Genomic DNA, 27227 nt, shown 5'->3' on the forward strand with positions numbered 1-27227 from the left:
CCATCACGGATATAGGGTTGGACTAGAAGACCTCCAAGGTCCCTTCCAGCTCTATTTTGATTCTGATTCTGAATTACTCCTGTATTTTCATTTTTTTTGAAAAGTGCATCGAGAACATGATTTGTAAGATGCCACGATTCTAAAATGGGAGTGAGAAATAAATGAACATGCCACAAGAATAAATGGGTGGGTGGGTGACCTTGACTGTGGATGCTGATGAAGCGTGGCTCTTCGCAGGTGTTCAAGATAACGTAGCAATTTTGCGTGCCTCTTCGGAGAAAAGGTCCAATTATGTCAGAACAGTCGATTAAAAGGCACCTTTACGTTTGCGCAGCTTCGACTTTTCACGCCCTTTCCCTTGCAGTGGCATCCCACTTTAAAACAGACTGCAATCCAGGGCCGGAAGTCTTCTTACTACCTTATGACGACTCGCACTCTTTGCTTGAACGGGTATGGGCTTTGTTTGGGTGTATGCCCCCCCCTCCCCACTTCCCCCCCCTCCGGCGTCCGTCCGTCGTACGCACGCGCGACAGCGGACGCCAAAGCGAGCGCCGCACGCTTCGGAGAAATGCGCCGGGACGCACGCGTCCGCACGCGCGCGCTGTCAAGTCAAGCCATCCCACCGTCCCTCCCTTGTGCCGGCGTTCGCCGATGGGTCGGCGGCGCGCATGCGCACTAGTGGGCAGCTGCCGCCGCCGCCGCCGCCGTGTATGTCCGTCCCTCTCTTTCTGTCTTTCACTCGCCATGTTGTGAGCTTTCTTCCCGTTGACAACGACGGTGGCGGCGGCAGAGGTGGAGGTGGTGGTGGCGGAGGAGGAGGGGGAGGGGCGGTGGCAGGAAGGCAAGGGTGGCAGGGAGGGGGCAATTGGATCGTTGTTGGCAAGAGTCTTCCGGGAGGAAGAGGGAGCCCCCTCCTTTCCGTGTCCGTTACAACAAACAGCGCTGCCCGCTCACCCCAGCTCGTGAGTATCCAGCCGTGGCAGAGAAGAAGGAAGGGGGGGGGAGATGGAACGGAGGGGCAGCGCGCGAGGGAGGAGCAAAAGGGTAAACACCCCCCCCCACCCCTAACAGTAACCGCGCGCGCCTTTCCATTCCCCCCACACAGCGGTTCACCCACGTTCTTTTGTTTCGTTCCCGGGGAAAGAGCGGCTGCTGCAGCTGCCCGGGGCCTTGGCTGGTGGTTTTTTTGCACGTCGCAGCCTCGCCTCGCTTCCAACCTTTTCCCCCCACCTCCTTCCTTTCTTTCTTCCCTCCCTCCCTCCTTTGTGTTGCGGAGAAGTAGTAGGCCTTGTTAGGCAGGCCCGGGCTGGCCGAAGCGAGGAGGAGGAAGCCTTGTGTAAAAGGGGAGGTGGGGGGGGGGGTGCAGCAGCAGCAGCAGCAGCCGAGAGAAGAAAGGAGACGGTCCGTGTGGGTGTGGTGGTTGGAACGAGCCAGTATGGTGGTGGTAGGAACGTTCGACCGGGTGGGTTTGTTTCCGTTTCTCTCTCTCATTGTTATTATGGCTGCGTTTCGGGCGAGGGGGAGTCGGAGAGAGGGGGTGGGTGGGTGCCCCGGACCGCCGTATAAACGGTGTGTGTGGAGGGGGGGGGAGGAGGAATGGTGGAAGTGGCTGGAGGGTCTTTTTTTTCTTTTTTTTTTAATGAAAGGGCCGTTTGGGGGAGGGAACGGGGGGTTGTTTTCGTTGGGGGGGGGAGGCTGCGCTTCAGCTCTTCTAACCATTCGGTGGGGTTTTCCCCTCCCCACCAAATCTTGAGGAGGATGTGTGGGGTAAACGGAGGGGAGGGGGAGAGAAGGCAGCGTTTGACCGAGCGGACATCATTTGCAGAAAGGAGTACTTGAGGGCCTATTCTACGGGTGTGGGAAATCGAGCGACTGTGAGGGAGGAATGAGGTCTCTGAAGATATTATACCCTGGATCGGTCGCGAATAAAGTACTTACTGTCTTTGATTTTCGGGGACGGGATTTGTCTCTGCGTACTCGCGGGGTTGGTTTCCTCCCCCCCTGCAAGCGTTAACGTTGGGTTGCTAAAATGTCAAGAGCATGGGTCTTTTACCAGGGAATCGAAATGGTAACCGATCACACTTGCTTTCATTGTATAATAAGTCTCTTGTTAATCTGAGAAAGGGTGAATGAATGCAAGGAAAGGAAACGGTGCTGGAAGTGGAAGACAATAATCATTAGAATTTTCTTCTGCTTGAAAATTTGTGAAAGTATTTTAAAGCTCTGTTGCAGTAATCCTAGTTGCAAATGGATAATGTGGTTTGTTTGCCACTTTGAAATATAAACGTTCCTTTGGACTTGCTTCTTTATAGGATAAATGATTCTTGGGAAGAAAACACAGACGGTTCAAAGGGACAATTTAGCTGTTAATTTAGACTTGATCTACTTAGTTCCATTCTCTGTACCATAAGATGACTCCATGAGTTAGATTCACAGAACGTATCAGGCTAAAATATTGACTGGTGATTGTAGTTCAGTATGTTGTGCTATAATATATTAATTGTGTTTGGTGTAGTTGAACATGCCATTCTTATATATTTTTTTAAAAAGCTGATGTTAAATGAAATGTGTAAGAAGAGTTTGTTTTGGTGCCTGTGGGGAGAATCTCTGGAAAGTGCAACCAGATATTATGAATGATACAACAAAGGTCAACAAACAGGAAATAGTGTGGGGAAATTGTGTACTATGGTTTTTAGGGTGTAACAAGATACTCAGTTTAAAAAAAGTTCTTGAACTATGGCTTGGTTAAAAAAAGATATTCTAATACATTTGTGAAGTATAAAGTCATGATTTAAGCAAGGCAGATAAGCATGTGTTTCACTGTGCAATTTTAAATTCAAGTAACTTAAATCTGAGTGATGTATGAATAAAGCATTTGTTTAAAAGTTTGGATAAATATAGTTCTGAATATTTTCCTTTTTTGTCTTTAGAATAGTAAATATTTTTGTAGGATATGTATGGTACAGACGACAATAAATTTGGTTTTAATGTTGCAAGCAGGAAAAAACTTTTTTCAGAATTTTTGATGTCCCTTTCACTATATATTTAATAATGCAATTCAGATTGTTTAAAAATGGTTAGTTTAAATAGTATATGTTATTGTACATTTCATTGAAGAATGTAGATTATTGTTACAGGTACAAGGCAGTGGGACAGGATATATAAACATACGTTTGTTTACACACAAATCTATAGTGTTTGTCTCTGTCAAAAACATAGCTTCAGAGATTCTTCACGATCCAGTAAAATTGAATATTCATTAACAAAAACAAACCAAAAACACTTTGTGGTTTATATCTAGAAATAACATATTCTGAGAGTCAGTCTCCTCTACTTTCTGTATAGAGTTCTGTGTAGAGTAGCATTTGAAAATGTATGTCCAATTCATGCCTCCTCCCAAATATTCTGTTCTGGCACTATTCTGGCTCTTATTTTTATTTTATTTATGTATCAAATTTATGGACTTGTCTCACTGAAAACAACTTCTTGGGGGATAGAACAGAAGGGAGATTTGGGAAGGGAGATGCTACCCTACCTTCACAATAATTTTACACTCTAGCCTGTGTTGACAAACTATTTTCAAGAAACACTCCTTAACGCAACTCATGGGAATAAAAAAATGGCAGAGCTTCAATAGCTGTGATATTTTCTGTGTACTAAGTCTAAGGGGAGAAGCATAATGTTTAAAAATCCCAACCAACAGCCTATAGCTCACATTAATCACATCTTTGCAGTCATTGTTTATATTATTCAAGACCTAGAAAGAGATAGTGTTCTAGTGGCACTGGGGTCCTTTTTCCCTCATAGTGATATAACAATGCTTGTGACTCACCCAAGATTGAACCTACCAGAAAGTCCAGAAAAATATTGGACATGAGATTGTCTTCTTGTACCATACATACACTTAATAACTTTGATTTTTTAAAATCATGGTGCACAGATAAAAGGAAGAAGGCTCATATAGCTTTCCTACATTGGATTTCCTACATTGAAAATGCATGTCCCTGCTCAGAAGAGTAAAAAGTATGAAATATAGGGGACTTGGAACAGGCAAAGAACACTGCATATGGACAAGCAACTTTTAATATCTTGCTTGATCAGGATCATTGATGTCAGAGGCAAAAGATAACTGATGGATTAAAAGCCATACTGTAAATATCAGGAGACAGTTTCATGTGGTTGAACATGACAGACATACAAATGCCAGGCATATGTTGCTCAAGCTAAATATCTAATGTGTGCTATAACCATATGAGTTGTAGAAGAAGCCATTCTGGAAATTTCTTAATCACAGAATGGGTCTTTCAATTCTGCATGGAACTAAGTGTGCTTTAGATCATATTACTGTGGAGAGTGGTCTATGAAGAGCAAAATATAAACTGAGGAAAGAACAGTATTCAGCATGGTTCCTGGATGAACTGGATTATTTTTTGGTCAAGAAATTAGGGGTAAATGAAGTGAATGAAGTCAACAACATTCATCGATGGAATTTAAATCCTGTAAAGGCTGTCCTTGATTTACTACCATGTGTTTAGCGGCCATTTGAAGTTAAAATAGCACTGAAAAAAGTGACCTATGACCTTTTATCACACTTTAACAACTGTTGCAGTATCATCAAAATTTGGATGCTTGGCAATTGGCATGTATTCATAACAGTTGCAATGTCCCAGGGTCATGTGATCACCTTTTGTGGCCTTCTGACAAGCAGAATCAATGAGGAAGCTAGATTCACTTAACAACCACATTACTAAGTTAACTGCAGTGAATCACTTAACTGTAGCAAGAAGGGTCGTAAAATGGGGCAAAATTCACTTAACAGTCTTGTTTAGCAACATAAATTTTGGGCTCAATTGTGTCGTAAGTCAAGAACTACCTGTAGTTTTCCTGTTTGCAGAGTTGATAGTGGTGTGCAGTTAAGTTATAGATTCGTCTGTTTCTTACAGATCTGGTTTTGGTGCTGCAAGGCAAATAAGGGCAATGAGTGTTGGAGCCTGCAGCTATAATTACTAGAGTGGAAGACATTACTTTTTCCACCAGAAAGTCCACCTATGTTAAAAGGCATCTTTTGTAGTTGAAGGGTAATGATTTCTTCTTATGAGTATGTTGTTCGGAGAAAAGGTGATATTCATACATGGGTGAAGGGCTTGAGAATAGGGGATAATTACAGGTAGTTCTCAATTTAGGACCACAATTGAGCTCAACATTTATGTTGCTAAGTGAGACATTTGTTAAGTGAGTTTTGTCCCATTTTACGACTTGCCACCGTTCTTAAGTGAATCACTGCAGTTTTTAAATTAGTAACCCGGTTGTTAAATGAATTTGGCTTCCCCGTTGATTTTGCTTGTCAGAAGGTCGCAAAAGGGATCACATGACTTTGGGACACTGCAACTGTCATAGATGTGAGTCAGTTGTCAAGCATCCAAATGTAAATCACATGACCATGGGAATGCTGCACCGGTTGCAGTGTGAAAAACAGACATGTCACTTTTTTAATGCTAGTAACCTCAAACAATCACTAAATGAATTGTAAGTTGAGGACTACCTGTAAAGCATTTTAAAAATATTTACAGCACTATTTTTTCTGATTTTCTTACTTCCTGACCAGAACATTCTGTTCTCATCCCCTATCCTTTATTAGAGAATGTAGATTATTGGTTGGATATACAGGCAGTCTCAACAGTTCTCTCAATTTACAACAGTTCATTTAGTGACCGTTCAAAGTTATAACAACACTGAAAAAAGTGACTTATGACCATTTTTCACACTTTATAACCATTGCAGCATCCCCATGGTCACATGATTAAAATTCAGGCAATTGGCAACTGTCTCTTATTTATGACGGTTGCAGTATCCCAGAGTCATATGATCACCTTTTGTAATCTTCCGTCAAGCAAAGACAATGGGGAAACCAGATTCACGTAACTGTTTTACTAACTTAACAACTGCATTGATTCACTTAATATCTGTGGCAAGAAAGGTCATAAAATGGGGCAAAACTCACTTAACAACTATCTAGTTTAGGAACAAATTTTGGGCTCAGTTTTGGTTGTAAGTAGAGGACTAACTGTAAAGATTGGTGGTTAGAATTTTAGGAAGAGAGTGCCTCAAAATACTTAACAATAATTCAGCTCCTTCGTATGTTTTGAGTTTAGATTTTGTCTATTGCAAAGTATATTCCATTGGTTCTGTCAGTAGAGTTTTCTCTTGTGACTGTGAGTCCAGAATAACAATCTGTATATTGTCTGAATTGTGGATTACATGTCCAGGTTTTAATATGAACTGGTGATATATTGTTCTTGGATGCTGTATTACACCGTTCCTGATTATTTGGGGCATAGGGTTGTGTGAAACTCATTAATAAAAGAAAACAACATACTCAAAAATTTTGAAATATTCTGTCTTTCCTCTGGATGCTTATTCTAGGTCATGGGTGTCAAACCCCTGGTGTCACGTTGCTGTCATGTGACATTTCGCAATGTTTTTCCCATTTGTGAATCTGGTGGGCGTGGCCTGCGCATGACGCATTTGGCCTGCTGGCTGCCAGTTTGACACCCCTGTTCTAGGTGAAGCAATTGTTTAAGTAAATCCTTCAACTGAAACCTTGGGATACTTCAAGTCACTTCTGGTTCAAACAATTTACTTTCAGAAATCAACAAACTATATTTAAGAACAGCCTGGTCTAGAGGGGGATCTGTTATGTTTCAGACTGCTCTATTCTTGAATTACTGAATTTTGTATGTTTCTATTGTAACTGTCATTTTTTCCATATCTGTGGAATTCATGAATTTGCCTTGTGCAAATTCATTGATTTGAAGTTATCCTACTGAAATGAAAGAATTTGGGAGAATAGAAATAGTACCATAACTGTGATATACTGCTAATACCTGTACTGTAATTCATGTTTCAGCTTTTTATTGGCAGAACAATTCTAAGGATGTATTTTGACCTCTATTCTATCTTTAATACTGTAATATAACATAGATTTTATCTATGGCATAACTCTGCTATTTTTATCCATTCCCACATTTCATAAATGTGAAGAATATAATATGGTGCCTATGCTAGAGTTTTAAGAGTTCGTTGAATATTGTTAAAATAGAGGACAGGCAGATTGAACCATGTACAATCTCACAGGAGCCCAAAAATCAAGTGTGCAGAGAGCCTGAGTTCCAAGTGATATTTTTGTGAACCTCTGACAAAAATTGATGGAGCAAAGGTTTGTTTCAAGTTCTCATTATGCCTTAGGACAGAACACTTTAAATGGTTCATCTTTCATTCTACTGTGAAAGGATTCAGCTTTGACAGAATTTTGTAAACTGGAACTGTTTTATCTGAAGCTTGTACACTCATATAAATTTTTGTAGGATGATGATTTTATGAGGTTATGAGACAATTTCCAACATTTTAAAAGTAGATAACTTTTTTAATGTTAAGTTGCGGGTATCTTGTTGCTGACCACTTTTACAATAGAAATACATTAACAAGATTTATATGTACCACGTGTTATTTGATTCTGTGCCTATTTGTTTAGTATAGTATTTGAATCATTAAGTTATTTTGGACAGGTTAATTCTGAATAGAAGAATAGCTGGAGAGGCATACTAGTTATAGCGGGTCACTTAACCAAGGTTATAGTGATAAATGGAAACCATTGTTAAAGATTTTCATTTATGAGTTTTTCACTTTAAACTAAAATATTACTTCCCCACCATCTTCATGATAAGGAATTTGGATAAATTGTAACTTAATCTTATTGTTTTTACCCTTTAGTTTTATAGAGACCTGGTCCCAAATCTGGGTTTCCATTTTAGTCTTGCATGTTATTTTTTTCCCAAACAACTATAGTTGAATGATATAAAAGTAATGTTCCCTTTTCATTTCACTGCTGTCACTGCACTCTTTTTAAGAATGTGTATGAGTTAAATAACACAATTTCAAGTGGAGTACTTATTAGTTGTATAATAAATATGCCACAGAATATTTACAATTCAATGCAGGTAGTCCTTGACGTACGACCACAATTCAGCCCAAAATGTATGTGGTTAAGTGAGACATTAAGTGAATTTTGCCCCATTTTACGACCTTTCTTGCCTCAGTTGTTAAGTGAATCACTGCAGTTGATAAGTTAGTAACCCAGTTGTTAAGTGAATCAGTCTTTCCCATTGACTTTGCTTGTCAGAAGGTCACAAAAGTGATCACATGACCTTGGGACCCAGCTATAGTCATAAATATGAGCCAGTTGCTAAGCATCTGAATTTTCATCACATGATCATTTAGCTGCTGCAAAGGTCGTAAGTGAAAAACGGTCACCTTTTTCAATGCCATTATAACTTTGAACAGTCACTGAATGAACTGCTGTAAGTCGAGGACTACCTGTATTCAAATTATTTCAAAAAGTACATTCCAATTAAATGATACGGAGAAAATTTATTTTAAAGAATTCATTTGCACAGAGAATATGATAGTAACTTCATACCAGTTCTCAAGCTTGAAGGTGATAGTGTTATGGATTGGAGATGTTTTGCTGCCTTAGGATCTGAATAGCTTGAGGGAAGCATGAATTCTGGCTTATATCAGAGAATTCTAAGGAAAATCAAGCAGTTCTTGGTTACCAGAAGAAGGAGCCAACAGGAAAGATTTAACTTCACCTTTTCTAGTTAGAAGGCAGTACTTGATGTTCTTTGCCATTTGGTGACAGCTAACTGCTTCTCAATCTTAGTTCTACCTTTTGCAGACCAAGAAAGGCTCTTCAGCACCATTTTCAGGCCTAGGAGTTTAAAACAAAAGATGGAGAAAAGAAAATCCTTTTTGGAAGCACAGTGCAAGAAGTGGCAAGCAGACAGCTCCAGCATCAGTACCCTCTGCTCCAGTCATGGAGAGCCAGTTGATGGAAAGTAGCTGTGTTAGCTGCAGTCTGGCCAAGAGAGTCTATTGGAGTTCTCTGATCCCTAATTCAACAATGGGCCAAGATGTCTCATGTCTCCTTCCAGTTTTTGTGTGTTTAGTCTGCTATCATCTCTGTATACTTACTGCAAGAGTCAAACATATTGACTGGCACTAGCTGCAGAAGATCTAATTTTCTTCCCATCACAAGCAATAGAGACTCATATGGTTCAATACACATGGGACTGATTGCAAAGCGGCACAGGCAGTTTGAGTAGTTGAATAACATAGTTTGCTTCAGTTGTGGTGCCTTTTGATGGCCCTCCCCTCTCTAACAGGAGCTGGCAGATAGATGTAAATCCAGTTTCCAGTTAATCTCCCATCCAGTGCTGGCTAATGGCTGATGGTAGAGATTCCAGTTGTTTGCAACATAAAGCTTTCTGGAGCTTCTAAATTAGGACATGTATCTGTCCCCTCACCCTCTTTAATTGTTAAGATGAGAGCACTGAATTAGAGATGCTGCTTGGAGAGGATGTGGGCTCAGCTATAGCTGGGGCTAGTTAGGTCTAATGGACCTAGAATTATCAGAAAGAGCAGTTCCCAGTGGAGTCAATGGCAGACTCTTGGGTGTATACAAACTGCAATCTCCCAAATATCAAGCAAAACAGTAGAGTTCTTGGTGCTGAATCATTCATTGGACTGGTCCAAAGCAGTTCAGAACTCATTTAGGTTTGAGGAGCCATCAACCATCACTTTTCTTATCTAAAGATTTTAGGATGGTCTTAATATGACCAAATACTCACAGGAGTCCCTCTAGGAAAGGAGAGGTAAGAGAGATAGCAAAGGAACCAACAGAAGAAGCTCTTATCCAAACTCAACTTTGAATTCCTTTAGTTGAAAAGAAAGCTCCTCGCAGATACAGTGCATGAGTATGAGATCTAGGAAATCAAATGGGCCAAAGGCTGCTTTTCAGAAAAGAATAGCTTTATGATGGGAAAGATGGAAACACACTTTGGCACAAAGGTTCCAGAGGCTGTTCAAGTCAGATGCCTACAATGTGAAAGTCAAAAAGTTGGCAGACTGCTACTGCTTACATTACTAAAAAGATCAGAGAGGTGCCAGGCACATCCACGCCAGACTGGGATTGCCTCTTCCTGATTTTCCCCCCTGAAATAATTAGTAAGGAATGGGTGGAACCATTGAAGAACAGAACTGTGTCTTCCTTGTTTGACTAGTTTTATTTCCTGTCTGGGGAACATATGGACTGGATAAAAACCTGGAACAGAATTGGGGAGTGTACATGGGGCAGGAGAAAGTCCTTCTACATAAGGATTTCATCTTTAGTTTAAATACAAAATTTAATGAAATTGCATGTGTTGTCTCAAAATGAGTATATATCCTTGAAATGTTATTTGTTAAAATGGTTGATTCAGATTTGGTTGTGCTGTGTTTATTTATGTAGAAGTTTCTCAATATAAACTCATTTAATGTTCTGTGTTTATAGTTTGTATTTTTTAAAAATTCCTTAACATTTGAATGTGGCAAATATTTATTCACAAAGTTTAATATTTTTTTTGAAGACAAATAATACAATTTATAGGAAGTTTTCATAAAAATAAGTGATAATGGAAACAATTAGTAAAAACTATCATTCAGACAATCATTGTTTGAAAATAAAATAATTCAGTTGTATCACCTATACTACAATTCTATGCAAACTGATATTGCATAACGTTTCATATAAAATCAATCAGTATTCTGTTTTGATTTATTTTTCCTGTCTCTTTTTTAGGTTTGCTCTGTGGATGAAATGAATCATGAGTTTCAAGCTCTTGCATTAGAATCTCGGGGAATGGGAGAGGTAAATAATTTTAAATGCAATTTACAGAATATTTATATTTATTTGTTAATTGTTAATTCTAGGGCCTAGAAGTGTTTATTTTTCTATTTAGAATATATAATTCTTCCAAAATGTAATTATTTTAATAATATATGCACAAATGAGATCAATTTTAATATAATTCTCATTTTAAAAAACTGAGTTTTTGCTTGTTAATAGAAGTTTAATTATTGCAGGGTATTTCCTCAAGAGTTTTCAATTGTGTTTTTAAATATGCAAATTTAATGTATGCAAATCATAGATGTATTTATTATAACAGAGACTAACATTTGTTCATGCAAATTTTTTATTCTGCATGAGGTTACAATGGGTTTTTAAAAACATTTCTGGTGCATTGACAGTGTTAATTATTCCTGGCATTTACAAATTCCATATTCATCTAAAAGAAACATTGCCTTGAATTTAAAAGAATCCCTTTTAAAAAATAAAATAAGGCAAGGTATAAATTTGCCAAAAATTCTACATTCTTCCAATCTTTTCTGTGCTGCCAGCTAGAATTGTCATCTCTCCCTGAAACCAATCCTGAGTATGAATTCTTCAACGGGTGCATATTTGATTCATTTGGTTTATGCATAAATGGTTTTGTACACTCCAAAAAGAATACAGAACAAAATGTTAATTGAATTAATAAACACTGACTATTGAATAAAAGTGCTTTAATTTAATTCATTTAATTTACATAAATTAACCCCATCTATGGGAGTGTGTATGTTGTATATATAGATGTACTCACTAATATACACATGTACATGCAAACACGACATGCATACACATATTCAAACCATTCTCTAACATATAATGCTTCCTTACACAAACACACAAGTACATATAATCATGCAGAATAACTTTAAGATGGTTAACAAAGGTATGCAAGCTGACTGCAATAAATCCCATTGTGTTCAGAGGTCATCTAGACCAGGAGTCCCCAACCTTTTAGACCTCAGGGACCACCAAGTTCATAATTTTAAATCCCACAGACTGCTGGTGGTGGTGGGGGAGGCTCAGTCGCCTTTCGGGCCTCCCTCTCTGCTTCTGCGAGGTCTCCGGGTGGGAGGCCCAAGAGAAAGTGCCTGGTCCAGGCATACAGCCTGGAAACCTCTTTTGTGTTCCTTCTCTCAAGGAGCTTGGTCAATCTGAGTGAAGGAAAACGAAGACGGGCAGACTGAAGGTAGTTTGCTGACGTTGGTGGGAAAGTCGGTCCCATATTCCAGAGCTGTGGTAGTCACAGGACTGGCCCTTTGGTCATCCCGGAGCAGCTCCTCCCCCAGGTGCACCGGCCTGCAGGAGAGCTGCCTGCTCCCCAGCAGGCCGGTGCACCCGGGTGGAGGAACTGCTCTGGGATAACCAAAGGGCCAGTCCTGTGACTACCATAGCTCTGGAATATGGGACTGGCCCATGGTGGGGCTGGAAATGTCCACCATAGAGGTGGCATGTGCAATGTGCAACTTTGCAGGTGGTGTAACGTGCAAAAAGGAGTGCAGCCCTCGCCGGACGGAACAAGATAATGGTGCTGTTGCGGGGTGTGTGTGGGGCAGTGGCCCAAGTGGGCTGAAGTGGCAGTGGCGATGGCTGGAAGGTGCAAGAGTGAAGCGTTACTTGCATTTGCGTGGCATCAGCATTCCGCCTTCCACGCGATATATTTGCGCCACTGGTGGCACCAAGGCAGCCCCTGTCTCCTGCCGTTTGGGGCTTGGAGCAGTAAACCGCGTCCAGGAAGCACTACAGCTTTTTTCCATTTTATCATTTCTTCTGTACATTACAGTACACCATTCATAACTGTCCTATTTTAAATTTAATCAGCATCAACCTAGAATCTTAACTGGTGCACCATTATTATTTTTTGCACAACATAAGGCAATGCAGCAAAGAAAACAAAGCTAACAAATCTCAGTTCCCCCGCTTCACAATAAATTTCTTTTAAGAATTTATACTCATTCCCATTTTAAATACATAGGCATATTCATGCCTGGGATTTATCCATCAATACAATACAAAGAGAAGTCTTTAAAGCCCGGTGTTTCTAAATCTTTGGTTTTTAAATCGCACAGGCAAAAAAGAGCAGATTGAAAGCAAATTGAGGACTTGGGAAAGTAATGGTTGGGGGAAAAAACTCAATGAGAAATATGGAGATGACCAGAAAGAGACAGCCGATGTAAATAATAATAATTTTTATTATTATAATAATCACAATCAAAGGGGATTTGGCAGCTAATGCTGGAAAAGCAGGCTTTGGAAAGCGCCAGCTGGGTACAAAAAGAGGAAGGGTCTTTTTTTTTTTTTTTCTAGAAAGAGCCACAGGGAAAGAAGGGAAACCTTTGTGTGGAAAAATTGGGCAAAGATACCCTACTACCAGGTTTCCTCCTCCTCCTCCTGGAACTGCTGCTGCTCTTCTTCCTTTTCTTCCCGGCCGTAGCCACCCAGCCTCCGAAGATCCAGTATTTCCACCTCATCCAAAAGACTGGCTGGGGGTAGAAGGATGGAAGGGGTGGTGAGGGCTTCGTGGGGTCCCCCAATGGGAGATGGCTTGAAGTAGATGAATGGCTCAGCTTGGTATATGACAGCCGGTGCTGGGCTCGACCTGCTGGCTGGAGGAGAGCTGGTGCGGGGGACTGATTAGGTGGCACTTGGGGTTTGGAGCACTTGGGGCTCGGAATGGTAAACGACATCCAGGAAGCACTACAGCAGAGAGAAGCAGCCGGAGTCATCCCCAGCTTTGCTGTCCATTGCGGACGCTAGATTGGCCCTCTGCAAGCTTTCATCTCTTGAGCCTGGCTGAAGTTTCCCGCGCCACTTCAGTGAGCACTCCTTGATAGATGAGAGGTTGCAGGGGGCCGATCTAGCGTCCGCAATGGACAGCAAAGCTGGGGTTGAGTCCGGCTGCTTCTGTCCGCTAACAGGCGGCCAAGGTAACTGCCTGAAAGACCCCATCCTGTCCCTGGGAGTCAAAACACTGAAGTGCAAGCAGCGCGGAAAACTTTGGCTGGGCTCCTCGAGGGAAATGCAAAGATTTCTCTGTGGACCACCAAATTTTTCCGCAGACCACTGGTTGGTGACCATTGATCTAGACCTAGTATTATCAGCTGGGATGCTGGCCTTGCTCCCCTCTCATTCCTGTCTCACGTTGAGACCAAGAAACTTCAATGAAAAGCCTCTTTATTTACAGAGTCCCCATTCAGTAAAGATCCTGATCTTCTTGTTTCCTCATTTACATGGAGAGTCTCTCTTGAATAGAAGCATTTCAATGCTGAAAAAGTTGTGCATTGTTTACACATTCAAGAGAACAAGGGGAGAATGGGGCTAGTATGTTTATCTCACATGTTCTTCCTCTCCTCAGTTTCAGCCATGAGATTCATTATTTGCACTCCCTTTTCATGAGCTTGTTTTAAGCTGCTTCTAAAAATGTGTTCTCCGTGGCAAGAGAAAGATAGGGCTAGCATATTCATCCCAGTTCCCTACATGCCATTTCTCTCTCTTCAGTTTTTGTTTCAGTCTCTTTCATTACTTGCTTCTTCTACCAATTAGCTTTCTATCAACATCTGTGATTATTACCAGTAATGTGATAATAAATACCAATAGTAGGATAAATCCCTGCCCCTCCCATCCATAAAAATAATTATTTCAATGTAAGAAGAATAACTTGGAAAATGTTTTGTTTTCCCGAGATAATTTGGGAAGCCCTTGTGTAAAATAAGATGTTAAATAAAATATTCAAATAGTTGTAAATAACATTTATTAAAGTAGGGTTAAATTATTTGGAATGAAAAACTGTATACAAACCTATTATTGTTTTCCCTAAGCTGAGTTACACTAATTTAAGAAAAAGAATGAATATAAAGCAAAAGATTTGAAAGAAATTCTTTAAAGATCTAGTTAAATAGGTTATATTGTCTTGCTTCTAAATTAGTTTTACGAGATATGTATATTGTCTTTGAATTGCTTTATTTATGCATATTACTCCTATAGCCATCCATCTATATCAGTTATTTTAGATGGTATAGAGAGGATTATTTTTTAAAAGGAGCACAATATACAATGTAAATAACCAAAATAATAATCTGAAATAATAGTAATATATGCCTGTGGTCTAGAAAACATTCTATTTTCAATCAGAATAGATTAAAACAAATAAATCCGCCAACAGGACTGATTCATCTCCCAGCCCAAATGTCTGAGGGAATGTCCATGTTTTTAACGTCTTATGAAAGATCAAAAACTTTGAGGGTCATCTGTGTATCTGGGAGGATACTATTCCATAGCACAGGTCCTGGACAGACAAGATATAACTCTTTAAGTAAGTCCTACAATAAGAAATTTCCTAATCGAATGGATCTGGAACATCTATTTCTGCTGGCTGTGGTGAAGTGAATAGAAACATAGATGGTCCCAAAATAACTCTATACCATGTAGAGCTTTGTAAGTGGCAAACAGAATCTTGAGTTGCATCCTGAAGCCCATTAAAAGCCACTGTAACTCCCAGAGCAGAGATGTCATGTGGCTATTTAGTAGCACACCCTACATTGCTTGTTCCACTGCATTCTGGATCTGTTGCAGCTTCTGAGTCAGGGCCGGATTTTCCTATAGGCTAACTAGGCTTCAGCCTAGGGCCTCAAGATCAAGAGGGGCCTACACAGTGGTGGGATTCTGGGGATTCTAGGGGGTTCGGCCGAACCCTTTGTTAAATTGCTGGCTCACCCGCCCCTCGCCTCCCACCCGTGCGGCGCCAGCCTACCGTAGCCAGGGGTGGGCAATTGTGGCTCTTTTACAACCTGTGGACTTCAACTTCCAGAATTCCTGAGACAGTTTGGCTGTCTCAGGAATTCTGGGAGTTGAAGGCCACAGGTTGTAAAAGAGCCACAATTGCCCACCCCTTCCCTAGCCTGAGTTCCGCTGCCTGGGATCCACGTGGGCTGCCACATGGTTCCCCACTGGCTCCGGACGCAAGAGAGCAGGATGGAGAAAGCCGCTTCCACGCCTTCACTCACCCTCACTCTCTGCTCTGTTGGATCGTCGGCCGTTCGCTTACCCCGCCCACTCCCCATCTATTGCTGCCTCCGATGGCTAGAGGAAAAAAAAACTTCAAATTCTTGCCGCGGGGCTTCAAAGGGCTGCCCTAGAGCCAGTGGTGCAGCCGAACCCTTTGTTAAATTGCTGGCTTCCCCTGCCCCTCCGCACCACTATTTATTGCCAATAAATAGTGGTGGGCGAGGGGCGGGGGAGGCAGCAATTTAACAAAGGGTTCGGTGTTTTTTTTGTAATTTTATTGGCCCGCGGAGCTTCAGCATAGGCTAATTGGCCTCCCGGCTCTCAGCTGATTTGTCTCAGCTGTTTTGCTCAGGGCTCTTCTGCTTCCTTGCAAAGAGTGCTGATTTTTTTCCCCCTAACTATGCTGAGAAACGAAACTGAAACTGCTTTGCTGTTGCTGCAAGGTTGGAAAATTAGGCAGGCAGAATTCTTTTCTTTTTCCTCACCAAAAAAGGTAGGTGCAAACAATGGGAAATTTAGGGAAAAAGAGGAGAGTTCAGGATTTTAAAACACAAAAGAAAAAAAGCTCTATTTAACTAGGGAATTGTAATAATTGAGATACTATTAATTGTATATTTCTGAAAGCAGAAATGGTTAAGTTGTGGTTTGGAGGAATATATGGGGGAATTATTTGGTTTATTATTATTGGTAAATATAATTAATGGATTTGTAAGAAATTGGATTGCATGGAAATATTTGGAATATTCATGTTCATATTGATTAATATACAAAAAAGGTAGTTATATAACTAATTGATTTATATTAAAATGTTGAATTTATATTAAACAACTAATATTACATAATTAACCAATGTGAGGATGGATATAAAAATAGATGACAATGGGAAGGGGTATAATATAGAATAGAAGGGAAAAATTGAATTTGATTAAGATTAGAGATGAGGATGAAGGGTAATATTGGTTTTTTACAAAAATAGATGAGGAATAAATATGGCAAAAAGGAAATATAGAAATTGTAAATTTAATTGAAATGACTAAACACTGTTTAAATTTGTGAACCGGCCAAATACTCTGTTCGAAGAAAATACATTGTATGTTTGTATGTGTGTTTCTAATTATTGTTATTTATTCATATTTGTTCTCTTTTATTCTTTAAAGTTTAACAATTCATTCTTTATCTTAATATCTTTATATTTGTTTGGGGTTCCCTTTCATCTTTTTTATTGTACAGCAATCTTTCTCCTCAAACCTACCGCCTCTCTCTTTTCTTTCCTTCTTACTTTCTCTTCCTCCCCTTCTTCTCCTCCCTACTTCCTCTTCCTTTCTCCTTCTCCTCCTTCTTCCTCCCTCTCTTACCCTCCCTCCTACTCTAATTTCCCTTCCCTTCCTTCATCCCTCTCTATTGCTGTATCCTTTTATGCATATGGACTACTCAGAGGGCTGAAAAAGTTATTTCTGACTGGTCCTCGCACTTTTGACCAGTCCTCGAACTTACGACTGTCCTCACATTTTACGTTTTTGCCCTATCTTGTCACCATGGTGAAGAGAAGCAGTTGTGAAATGAGTGACATGGTTGTTAAGAAAGCTGCACGGGCATAAATGTGAGGATGGTCATAAGTGTGAGGACCGGTCAAAAGTGCGAGGCCCAGTCAGAAATGACTTTTTTCAGCCCTCTGGGTAGTCCTTTTGTGCATATGGACTACTCAGAGGGCTGAAAAAGTTATTTTTGACTGGTCCTCGCACTTTTGACCAGTCCTCGAACTTACGACTGTCCTCACATTTTACGTTTTTGCCCTATCTTGTCACCATGGTGAAGAGAAGCAGTTGTGAAATGAGTGACATGGTTGTTAAGAAAGCTGCACGGGCATAAGTGTGAGGATGGTCATAAGTGTGAGGACCGGTCAAAAGTGCGAGGCCCAGTCAGAAATGACTTTTTTCAGCCCTCTGAAAAAAGTCTATGCACATAGCCACGCCCACCCGGTTACATGATGAGCTACCCACGCCTACACAGTCACGTGACCAGCTAGCCACGCCCACCCAGTCACATGATTGCCAAGCCACACCCCCAACTAAGCCACGCCCACAGAACCTGTTGTTAAAAAAATTGAATCCCACCACTGGTGAAAGGGCCTCATAAGTGGAATAGCCTAGGGCCTCTTTTCATCTAAATCCGGCCCTGTTCTGAGTACTCTTTAAAGGTAGTCCTTATGTAGAACGCATTACAAAAATCCAGCTGGGGCTGGAGGAAAGGTCTAAGGCTTAAATTACTACAAGTAGAGCCTCCCAGTAAAAAATGAGCATGTGTGGTGCATAAGGCAGACCACCATAATAATAGCCTATCTCAATAAAATATAATTTTAGTCTTCCTGTGGAGTTCATTTTCTGGTCTGGTCTAAGTAATAAGACTAACAGAAAAGGGCTCAAAAACTATAGCTACTTGTTTTTACTAGGTTTTGCTTAAGCCTGTTCTTCCCCATTCAGGTTCCCAAAGCCCCCAGAGATTGGGACAGAACTTTGATAACATGACTTGGTTGGCATGGGACAGAGATGTATATTTGTTGTCATCAACATACTGATGATACTATACTTTGCCCCATGCCAGTGGATGACCACCTCCAGTGGTGTCCAGTAGATGCTAAATAACAGCAAGGAGAAAGCAGAGGTCCCAGGCCCCCCCACAAAGTAGGGGCCTCTGGCTTGATCTCCCACTTACCAACATTGTTGGAAGTGGCCTGGGAAAAAGGAGGAAAAACACAATTTCTTACTGTTGCCATTAAATAGTTTGAATAGTGAGTTTGCTAAACAACATGAATAAGGAGAACTAGTAGAATTCTGCTTAAAGTTAAATCTTTCCTAATGTATTTGGGAAATAGTGTGAGAGGAAGCAGAAGTGAAAATGGCCGTCAACCCCCGAAGATGGCTTAAGAAGGACCTCACTTAGGTTATTGGAGGAATGGGATGGATGCCCAAATGTCAGAAAACTGAAAAGTTGATGGGAAAAAAAGAAAACTGCGTGAGTAAGGATGAAACAAGAAAGATGACCTTGGGGATAAGGGGAAGAGATGCTGCCTAGGAAACAATTGGACAAGAGAGGGTAGGAGCCTCCCAGTGGCTTATGGTCAGGAAAAGAAACTTAGGACCTGACTTAATTGATCAAGCAGTTAAAAGTGTGGCAGGAAGTCTGTACCTTTGGACTTGAAAGATTAATGTAGCCTTGCAATAAAGTAGAATTAGCTCATCTAATTGTGTTGCCAGTCTGGTTTATCTGGGAGGGAATACAGTGAGTGATTGAAGAATTCTTCTCTAGCACTGAAGGGAATGAAACAAGAAATTGGCAGCTGAAGACTTCAGAGGGTCTTGGCAGCTGATATAGACCAAAATGAAAGAAGAAGAGCTAATAATCCAGATGGACTATTAGCAATCCCAGCTTCAGAGTGGTTAAGCCCAGATTCAACAACTGGCAACAGGAATTAGACCAACAATAAAGACAGCCAAGCAAGAGGTAGTTGGTTTCTTGGACCTGAATAGATAGTTACAATAGAGAGATTAAAAATCAAGATTTGGATTAGAGTAGGAATATTAGACAGCTATAAGGGGATAACAACAAAGAGTGGGAGTTAAGTAACACGTAGTCCTCAGTCTATAATTGAGCCCAGAATTACAGTCGTAATTCTTGCCAGTTGTTAAGCAGGTCATCACATGATTGCCTGATCTTATGAACTTTTTGCAGCAGTAGTTAAACAAACATGGTCATTAAGCAAATCCATTGTTCTCAATGGGAGGTTTTGCTGGAAACCAGAAGTAAATACCGGTTTCCGGCAAAAACATCATGAATTGGGATCATGTGACTGGAACACTGGAAGTGGTCGTTAATGCAAACCAGTTGCTGAGCGTCCAAAAATCCTATCATGTGATTGAGGGAGGAAGTGATGAAATGTTCTGGAATTTTTTTATTTTCACAAAAAAAGGAAACACAGGTAATTAAAAAGTGGAGTATAATCCATTATCTGATAACAAAAAAAGCAAAACACAAAGATGATATTGATAGGGATGTATGTATGCATTGTCAAAGAGAAGAGAAATAAAAACACATTAAAAGTGCCTTAACAAATAAGTGAAAAAATACAAAGCAAAAATTATAAAGTAAAGCATAGATCAGTTTAAGTGTAAACAGTCATATTTCTATGCATAGTTACCTAACTATTTAAGTACGTACACGTTTCTAACGGGTGAAATCCAGCAAGATTCTGGAGAACCGGTAGGGGAAATTTTGAGCAGTTCAGAGAACCGGTAGCAGAAATTTTGAGTAGTTTGGAGAACCAGCAAATACCACCTCTGGCTGGCCCCAGAGTGGGGTGGGAATGGAGATTTTTCAGTATCCTTCCCCGAGGAGTGGGGAGGGAATGGGGATTTTTCAGTATCCTTCCCCTGGAGTTGGGTGGGAATGGAGATTTTGCAGTATCCTTCCCCTGCCACGCCCACCAAGCTACACCATGCCCACAGAACAGGTAGTAAAAAAATTTGGATCACTGGTTTTTAACACATTTATGTGATAATAAATTCTAACCTATTGTATTTTGTATAAATGAGCAACATATTTCATTATATTTGTATATACAAAGTCTATTATGGGCAATTTACTTACTCATAAATGGCAAGTGCAATCAGGTCTTCAATCCAGGAGCCACACATTTATCTTTCCTTTATTTTTTTCCTATACATTTATCTTTCCAATGTTGCAAATCTTTTGGGGAATAGTATGGGCACAGAGAATATATTTATGTTGTCCATTTTTCAAATTCCATGTACTAAGTATATAGTCAATAGTTTAGTATCCTCTGAAAATTTTAGCTTTTGTTGCATTTACATAATCTACTACAGATAGTCCTCAATTTATAACAGTTCATTTAGTGACCATTCAAATTTACAACTGAAAAAAGTGACTTATGATCATTTTTCACATTTATAGCCATTGCAGCATTCCCATGGTCATGTGATCAAAATTCAGATGCTTGGCTTTTGGCTCATATTTATGATGTTTGCAGTGTCCTGTGTCATGCGATCCCCTTTTATGACCTTCTGACAAAGTCAATGGGGAAGTCAGATTCACTTAACAACCAGGTTACTAACTTAACTACTGCAATGATTCATTTAACAACTGTGGCAAGAAAAGTAGTAAAATGAGGCAAAACTCACTTAACCAATGTCTCACTTAGCAACATAAATTTTGGGCTCGATTATGGTCATAAGTCGAGGACTACCTGTACTTTCTCCCAAAACTTGGCAAGTATAGGACTTTGTAGAAATCTATGCTTTAAAGAAGCATCATCCTTATTAGATATCCAACAAGTCTTTTTTAAAGTCCTTTGGTATTCAAATGAAATGGGGTCTAATAATCCCTATGATTTTATGTTTGAAATAGTTCTAAATATTATTTTTCTTATATTAGTGGTAGTTTGAGGTCCATTGGCACTCTTGCTACAGAGGTTAAGACACTCCAATTGTCTAAGCAATGTAGGAACTTCTAATTCTTTATTCCATTCATTTCTTAAAATGTGCATATCAAATTGATTTATTGAGAAGAAATATCTATAAAAACTAATAGGTTCCTTTAGTTTTAAAGGATTTAACAAGTTGCTCTAGTGCAGGTGTGTCAAACTGGTGACCCATGGGCCGGATGTGTCACGCGCAGGCCACACCCACCCCAGCTCCACAAAGGGAAAAGTGTCGCGATATGTCATGTGACAGCAACATGATGCAGCGAATTTGACACCCATGCTCTAGTATCTCAGATGTATCAGAAGCTGAAAATACTGCTGGTCCAAATAATGTTAACAAAGGTTGTAACTGTAAATGTTGCCATTCGGTTACAACTGATAAATGATACTTGTCTCTTAACATAGAGTAAAAAAATTCATCTTTATTGCCTATCAATTGGTCTGAAGTCAGTATCCCCACTTACATCCAATTTTTCCAATATCACCATCTCTTCACCAATTTTTAAAGTTAGGTTTCTCCATAAAGTCAATTTGATATGAAAAAAGGGCTAAATCTTTTATTAGACATTTTATTCCATAACTTTCGAACTAACGTAATTGTTTCCAGAGATCACTAAAGCATATTTTGATTCTTATACTATCTATCCAACTAAAGGTGCTATAAATGTAGAAATTCTTTTCTAAACAAAGGATTTATTTTCTGAAAATATTTTCTAGATATATAAATTGGAAACTCCTCTCAAAATATGAATTAATTTGGGAATAATGTTCATTTTGAAAGCATTCACCTTTCCCCAGAGAGTAAATTTTAATAACTCCCATGTATCAATATTTGAAGAAATCTCTATATTTTATTTATATCATGTTACTCACTTAGTTGTATCCTAAATATTTAATGAATTTAGTACAAATATGGAATTAATGTGCCTTAAATGAATTTCTAACCCAATTTTGGCATCACTTCCAATTTGGACCAGTTTATAGAGTAATCCTGCTAAAGGCATCTGTCTCTTACATCAACACTGGGATAGTATAATGAGCTTTAGTAATAAACAAAAGAATGTTATCTGCAAATAAAACCAATGTGTCCAGTTGAGTTATTTACTACATAAATCTCCCTACATTGTCAAATAGCATAAGCTGAGGGTTCCATGGAGATAATCAAAAAGCAAAGGTAAATGTTGACATCCTATTCTAATTCCTCTGAATAATGGGAAAGTAGGAGATAACATGCCATGAACCTTTACTTCACCTGTGGATGATTCATATCAGTCCATTTTATGGATTCCAAAAGAATCTGAATCTATTTACTAGAGCGAACTTGCACTGTTTATGTGTACTATCAAAGGTTTCTTTGGCATTTAATTATTAAATTACAAATTATCTTTATTCAAGTCTGTTAGATCTACATCTTGAGACTACATGCTTCTTAAAACTATAAATGAGCTAAGGACCAAGGAAATCTACAAAACTTCAATTCATAAATGTGGGGAAAATGAAAAATTAGGTAAATCTAATGTGTGGCAAAACCTGCAAGGAAGGTTTTTCAAATATAACAGTAGAAGGAGGAAAACAAATGAGGCATTGGCTCATTGTTTACTTCAAATGAAGAAATCTTCATAGATATCAAAGAGAATATAAAGGAACTCGTATCTTATTTTGTTTATGTCTATGTCCACAGCAATCATCTGAGACTAATCTTGTCTCCTTTGACAAGGTAGCTAATGGAAAAGGATTTGGATATGAGTGCCTCAATTTCAGCTTTTTTAAGCAAGCTTTTTACAAGATTGCATGTGACAAGCTGATTTGGATGGCAGTATGTTAAGGTGGGTCCATAAGTGCCTGGCAAAATTACACTCAGCATAAATGGCACTTCATTGAGCTAGAGAGAAGTAACTATTGGGGTCAAGCGGGGATCTATCAAAAGGCAAGTATTATTCAACATGTTATTAATGTTGGGGTTGAATTGCTTGTCCAATTTGCACAAAATTCAAAGGTCTGGCCAACATCCAGAAAGATTGAATGAGACTACAACTTAATCTGGATAGATTAGACGTCTCAGCGGAGAGTAACAAAATGCTCTTCAGCAGAGAAAATATAAAGTATTACATTTAAAAAAGAGAGATGTATGGCATATATACAAGATGCAGGATTTATAGCTTGAAAACATTATGTCAGAAAAGGACTTGGGCCTATTCACTGATAGTCAGCTGAATGTGAGGTAGCTACTAGCACAAATGCAACTCTGAGCTGTGTTATAAAAATTCTTATTCTCTCCCTTATTGATGAAACAATTTCTGCAGACCTGTGTATGGTTCTAGACTCAACATTTCCATAAATATATTGACATTCCCTTAAGAGGCTGACAAAGATTTTTTGACAAAGGTTTTGTGATAAAAGGCTAGAAGAACCTGAGATGTTCATCTTGAAACAAACACTGATAGTAGACCTGTGAGTGTTCAGGTCCTTAAAAGGGTATCATGAAAAAGTTATTTAGAATCTATCCATTACTGCATAAGACGAAAATCAGATATAATAAGTGCAAGTTGCAACTACCAAATTCTGTTTAAAGAAAACCTTTTTGGCAATAAGAACTGCACAGGAGAATAGTCTGTCTAAGGAGATTATGGATTCTCTCTCTGTGGAGATTATTTTAAGAGGCCAAACATTCATTCATTCATTCATTCTTCACAGTTTTGACCTGCCCATCTCTGTCAGAAAGGGACTCTGAGTAGTGTACAATAAAATGTTAAAATATACATACAGTATTTAGAAATGGGTTAATTTGTTTTCCTGTAGCCTACAGAGAGTTTGACTACATCATCCTTGTCCCTTCCAACTGTACAATTTTATAACTGATAGACTCTTGTTAATACTAAAAAATTTTTTATAATAAAATCAGTTTCCAGAAGGAATTGGTATGAATGTGACTTGGTTAGAATTCTTTATTGGCCAAGTGTGATTGGACACACAAGGAATTTGTCTTTGGTGCATATGCTCTCAGTGTACATAAAAGGACAAGATACATTCGTCAAGAATCATAAGGTACAACACTTAATGATAGTCATAGGGCAGTGATGGCTAACTTTTTTGCCATTGTGTGCCAAAAGTGGGGGGGAGCACGGGCGGGCCACACATGCACATGCCCACACCCATAATTCTATGTGCCCTGCCCCCCCTACACATGTGTGTGACCTGCGCTCCCCCCGTTTTTTGCACGCGATGGCACGGTGGGCCCAGTAGGCCCGTTTTTTGCTGTCCCAAGGCTCCAGAGCCTCTCTAGGAGCCTGGGGAGAATGAAAATGGCCTTCCCCACCCGCCAGAGGCCCTTTGGAGGCCGAAAACGGCCCGTTTGCCAACTTCTGGAAATCTCACCGATATGGCTCCACGTGCCACCTGTGGCACGCGTGCCATAGGTTCGCCATCATGGTCATAGGGTAAGAATATCAATATAAATCGTAAGGATACAAGCAACAAAGTTATAGTCATGCTGTCATAGTGGGAGGAGATGGATGATAGGAATGGTGAGAAGACCAATAGTAATAGTAATGCAGACTTAGTGAATAGTTTGACAGTGTTGAGGGAATTATTTGTTTAGCAGAGTGATGGCGTTCGGGAAAAAACTGTTCTTGTATCTTGTTGTCTTGGTGTGCAGTGCTCTATAGCGTCGTTTTGAGGGTAGGAGTTGAAACAATTAATGTCCAGGATGCGAGGGGTCTGTAAATATTTTCACAGCCCTCTTTTTGGTTGAAGTGTATATTATCCTTGAAACTGTAACTCCATCATTTGGTTGGAGAACATTTAGCATCTACTGTATTTCAAGTTCATGTTTATTTATAAATCTTATATAGATGTTAATCTCCATACAAGACACTGGGCAGCTCATAAATAAAAAGATAGCAAACCAATCCAAAAAAAGAGTGACTTTAGGTCAGTCACACACGCTCATCCCAACCTACATCACAGGGCGATTGTAGGGAAAATAGGAGGAAGGAGTATTAGGTTTGTCCACCATCATCTTATAAAGTAATAAAGGCAGGATAAAAAATTAAAGATAGATAAAAGCAATAAGAACTATAAAACCATTTAAAGTGAAAGCAAAATTCATAACTGAGGTAACCATTTTATATCTAACAGTCAATCTAGCCACTGCACCAACATTACCATACCTGCCTATCATCATGCTTCTCAAATACAAAAGTATAGCATGTAATAAAGTACATTATTGGTTTATTAAATGCATTATTGTTTAATAAATACATTTATATCAAAAGGGATAAATGCAGAAATTCCAAATTCCTTTCTCTAGAAATATAATTTATGAATATACATCTGGACATTAGTTTGTTAATAAATAATCATTAAATTTGAGATGTTTCTTTTATAACAGCTGCTACCTGCCAAAAAATTTTGGGAACCAGATGATCCAGCAAAGGATGGACAAAAAGGGATATTTCTTGGTGATGAGTGGAGAGAAACTGCTTGGGCAACACCTCGTAAGTGATACTTATTTAAGTCATTATGTAAACTATACAATTTAGTGTGGGAAAAAGACTGTTCCTAGGTTCAGTGATGGAAAAATCTGCATTGATTTATGCTGTATTAATTTGCATATTGATACTGAGTTTTAATATCTCTTTTTTAAATTTAAAATAGACCACTCCATGTCACAGCCTATTATGGTTCAAAGAAAGCCTGGACATGTTTTTCATGGAACAAGTGAAGTAAACGCTGTCTTATCTCCTCGATCAGAGAGTGGGGGCCTTGGTGTGAGCATGGTCGAATATGTGCTAAGTTCTTCTCCAGCTGATAAATTGGACTCCCGGTTTAGGAAAGGAGCTTTTGTAAGTAACTTGTTTGTATCAATAAAAGTTATTGTAGGCTAGTCTACAATATTACTAACTGCTAGATTTCCCTCATGCTGCCTTGTAATTTAGCAGCAAGTATCTTTATTATTTAAGTTTTTGTTGTGGTCTCCAGAAAGCAGTGCTTTATGCTAAACTAGATCTTATGTGTCTATACTCAACTGTTTCATGCTACTGTTGGGAAAATGGCTTCAAAATCATAACTGTAACATGAAGTGTTGTATATAAATCTTGCATATTCCCTCCAAAGATTTTTCAAAGGCTTTCTGTTCATAATAAATCCTTTTAAATAGCTGTATTTATGAGAAAGAGCAAGATGTCTTGCAAAAGGACACACCAAGCATAAAATGGCATTTTGGTTATATGTTATTCAGTCATTCAGTGACTTCCAACTCTTCATGATTTGATGAAGATAATTTTACCTGGATTATCTATCTATAACCGCTTCTTTGAGCTTATACCAGGGGTGAAATCGCCCAATCTGGTAGCGATGGAGGCGGGTGGTTCGGAGAACCGGTAGCAAAAATCCCTGCCCCCCCCCCACCATGCTCAGCTGAGCCGTACGATCATTGGAGGCTTTTTTTTTTTAACTTTTAAAAGCATTTTTTCTACAACCTCTTCCAACAAAAAAATGCTTTTAAAAGTAAAAAAAAAAAAAGCCTCTGATGATTGTGCGGTTCAGCTGGGATCGTCAGAGGCTTTTCAAAGCATTTTTTTAAAAGCCTCTCTGACGATCCCAGCTGAGTTGCCTGATCGTCGGAGGCTTTTCAAAGCATTAGAAAAAATGCTTTGAAAAGTTAAAAAAAAAAAGTTGGCCACACCCACCCAGTCACATTACCCCCCCCCACCAAGCCACGCCCACAGAACCGGTAGTAATAAATTTTACATTTCACCCCTGACTTATACCATTTTAATTTCATATGTTTTATAGTATTTCACTCTAGACAGTGTTACAAGGAAGAAGGGAGTACCAAAAACTGCCTCTCTTCACTGTCTTAAGTGCAGGGTTAGATTCCTCTGGATCATCAAAACCTCTCACAACTGGAAAAGCCACACTCACTTCATAGGAAATTTACCTTCAGCTAATGTTGATTTTTCA

General features: G+C 39.4%; 1 protein-coding gene across 22 annotated transcripts in view; it reads left to right on the forward strand.

Moving 5' to 3' along the window:
- The first annotated feature begins 508 nt into the window (after window positions 1–508).
- Window positions 509–27227, forward strand: part of PUM2 (pumilio RNA binding family member 2) — a 79254-nt gene continuing 52535 nt past the window's right edge. For 7 of the 22 annotated variants that reach the window (XM_034432176.3, XM_087882347.1, XM_087882350.1 and 4 more), the window contains exons 1-4: window positions 541–962; window positions 10676–10744; window positions 25654–25759; window positions 25920–26107. In XM_034432176.3, the coding sequence (XP_034288067.2) occupies window positions 669–962; window positions 10676–10744; window positions 25654–25759; window positions 25920–26107 (657 nt within the window). In that variant the 5' untranslated portion in view covers window positions 541–668. Of the gene's footprint in view, window positions 963–1070; window positions 1463–10675; window positions 10745–25653; window positions 25760–25919; window positions 26108–27227 lie in introns of those variants that run through there. The other 15 variants (XM_034432172.3, XM_034432174.3, XM_087882348.1 and 12 more) reach the window with 5 other exon arrangements.

The sequence above is a fragment of the Pantherophis guttatus genome, chromosome 1 (genome assembly GCF_059756535.1).
Source record: "Pantherophis guttatus breed Tessera chromosome 1, ASM5975653v1, whole genome shotgun sequence".
NCBI lineage: Eukaryota > Metazoa > Chordata > Lepidosauria > Squamata > Colubridae > Pantherophis > Pantherophis guttatus.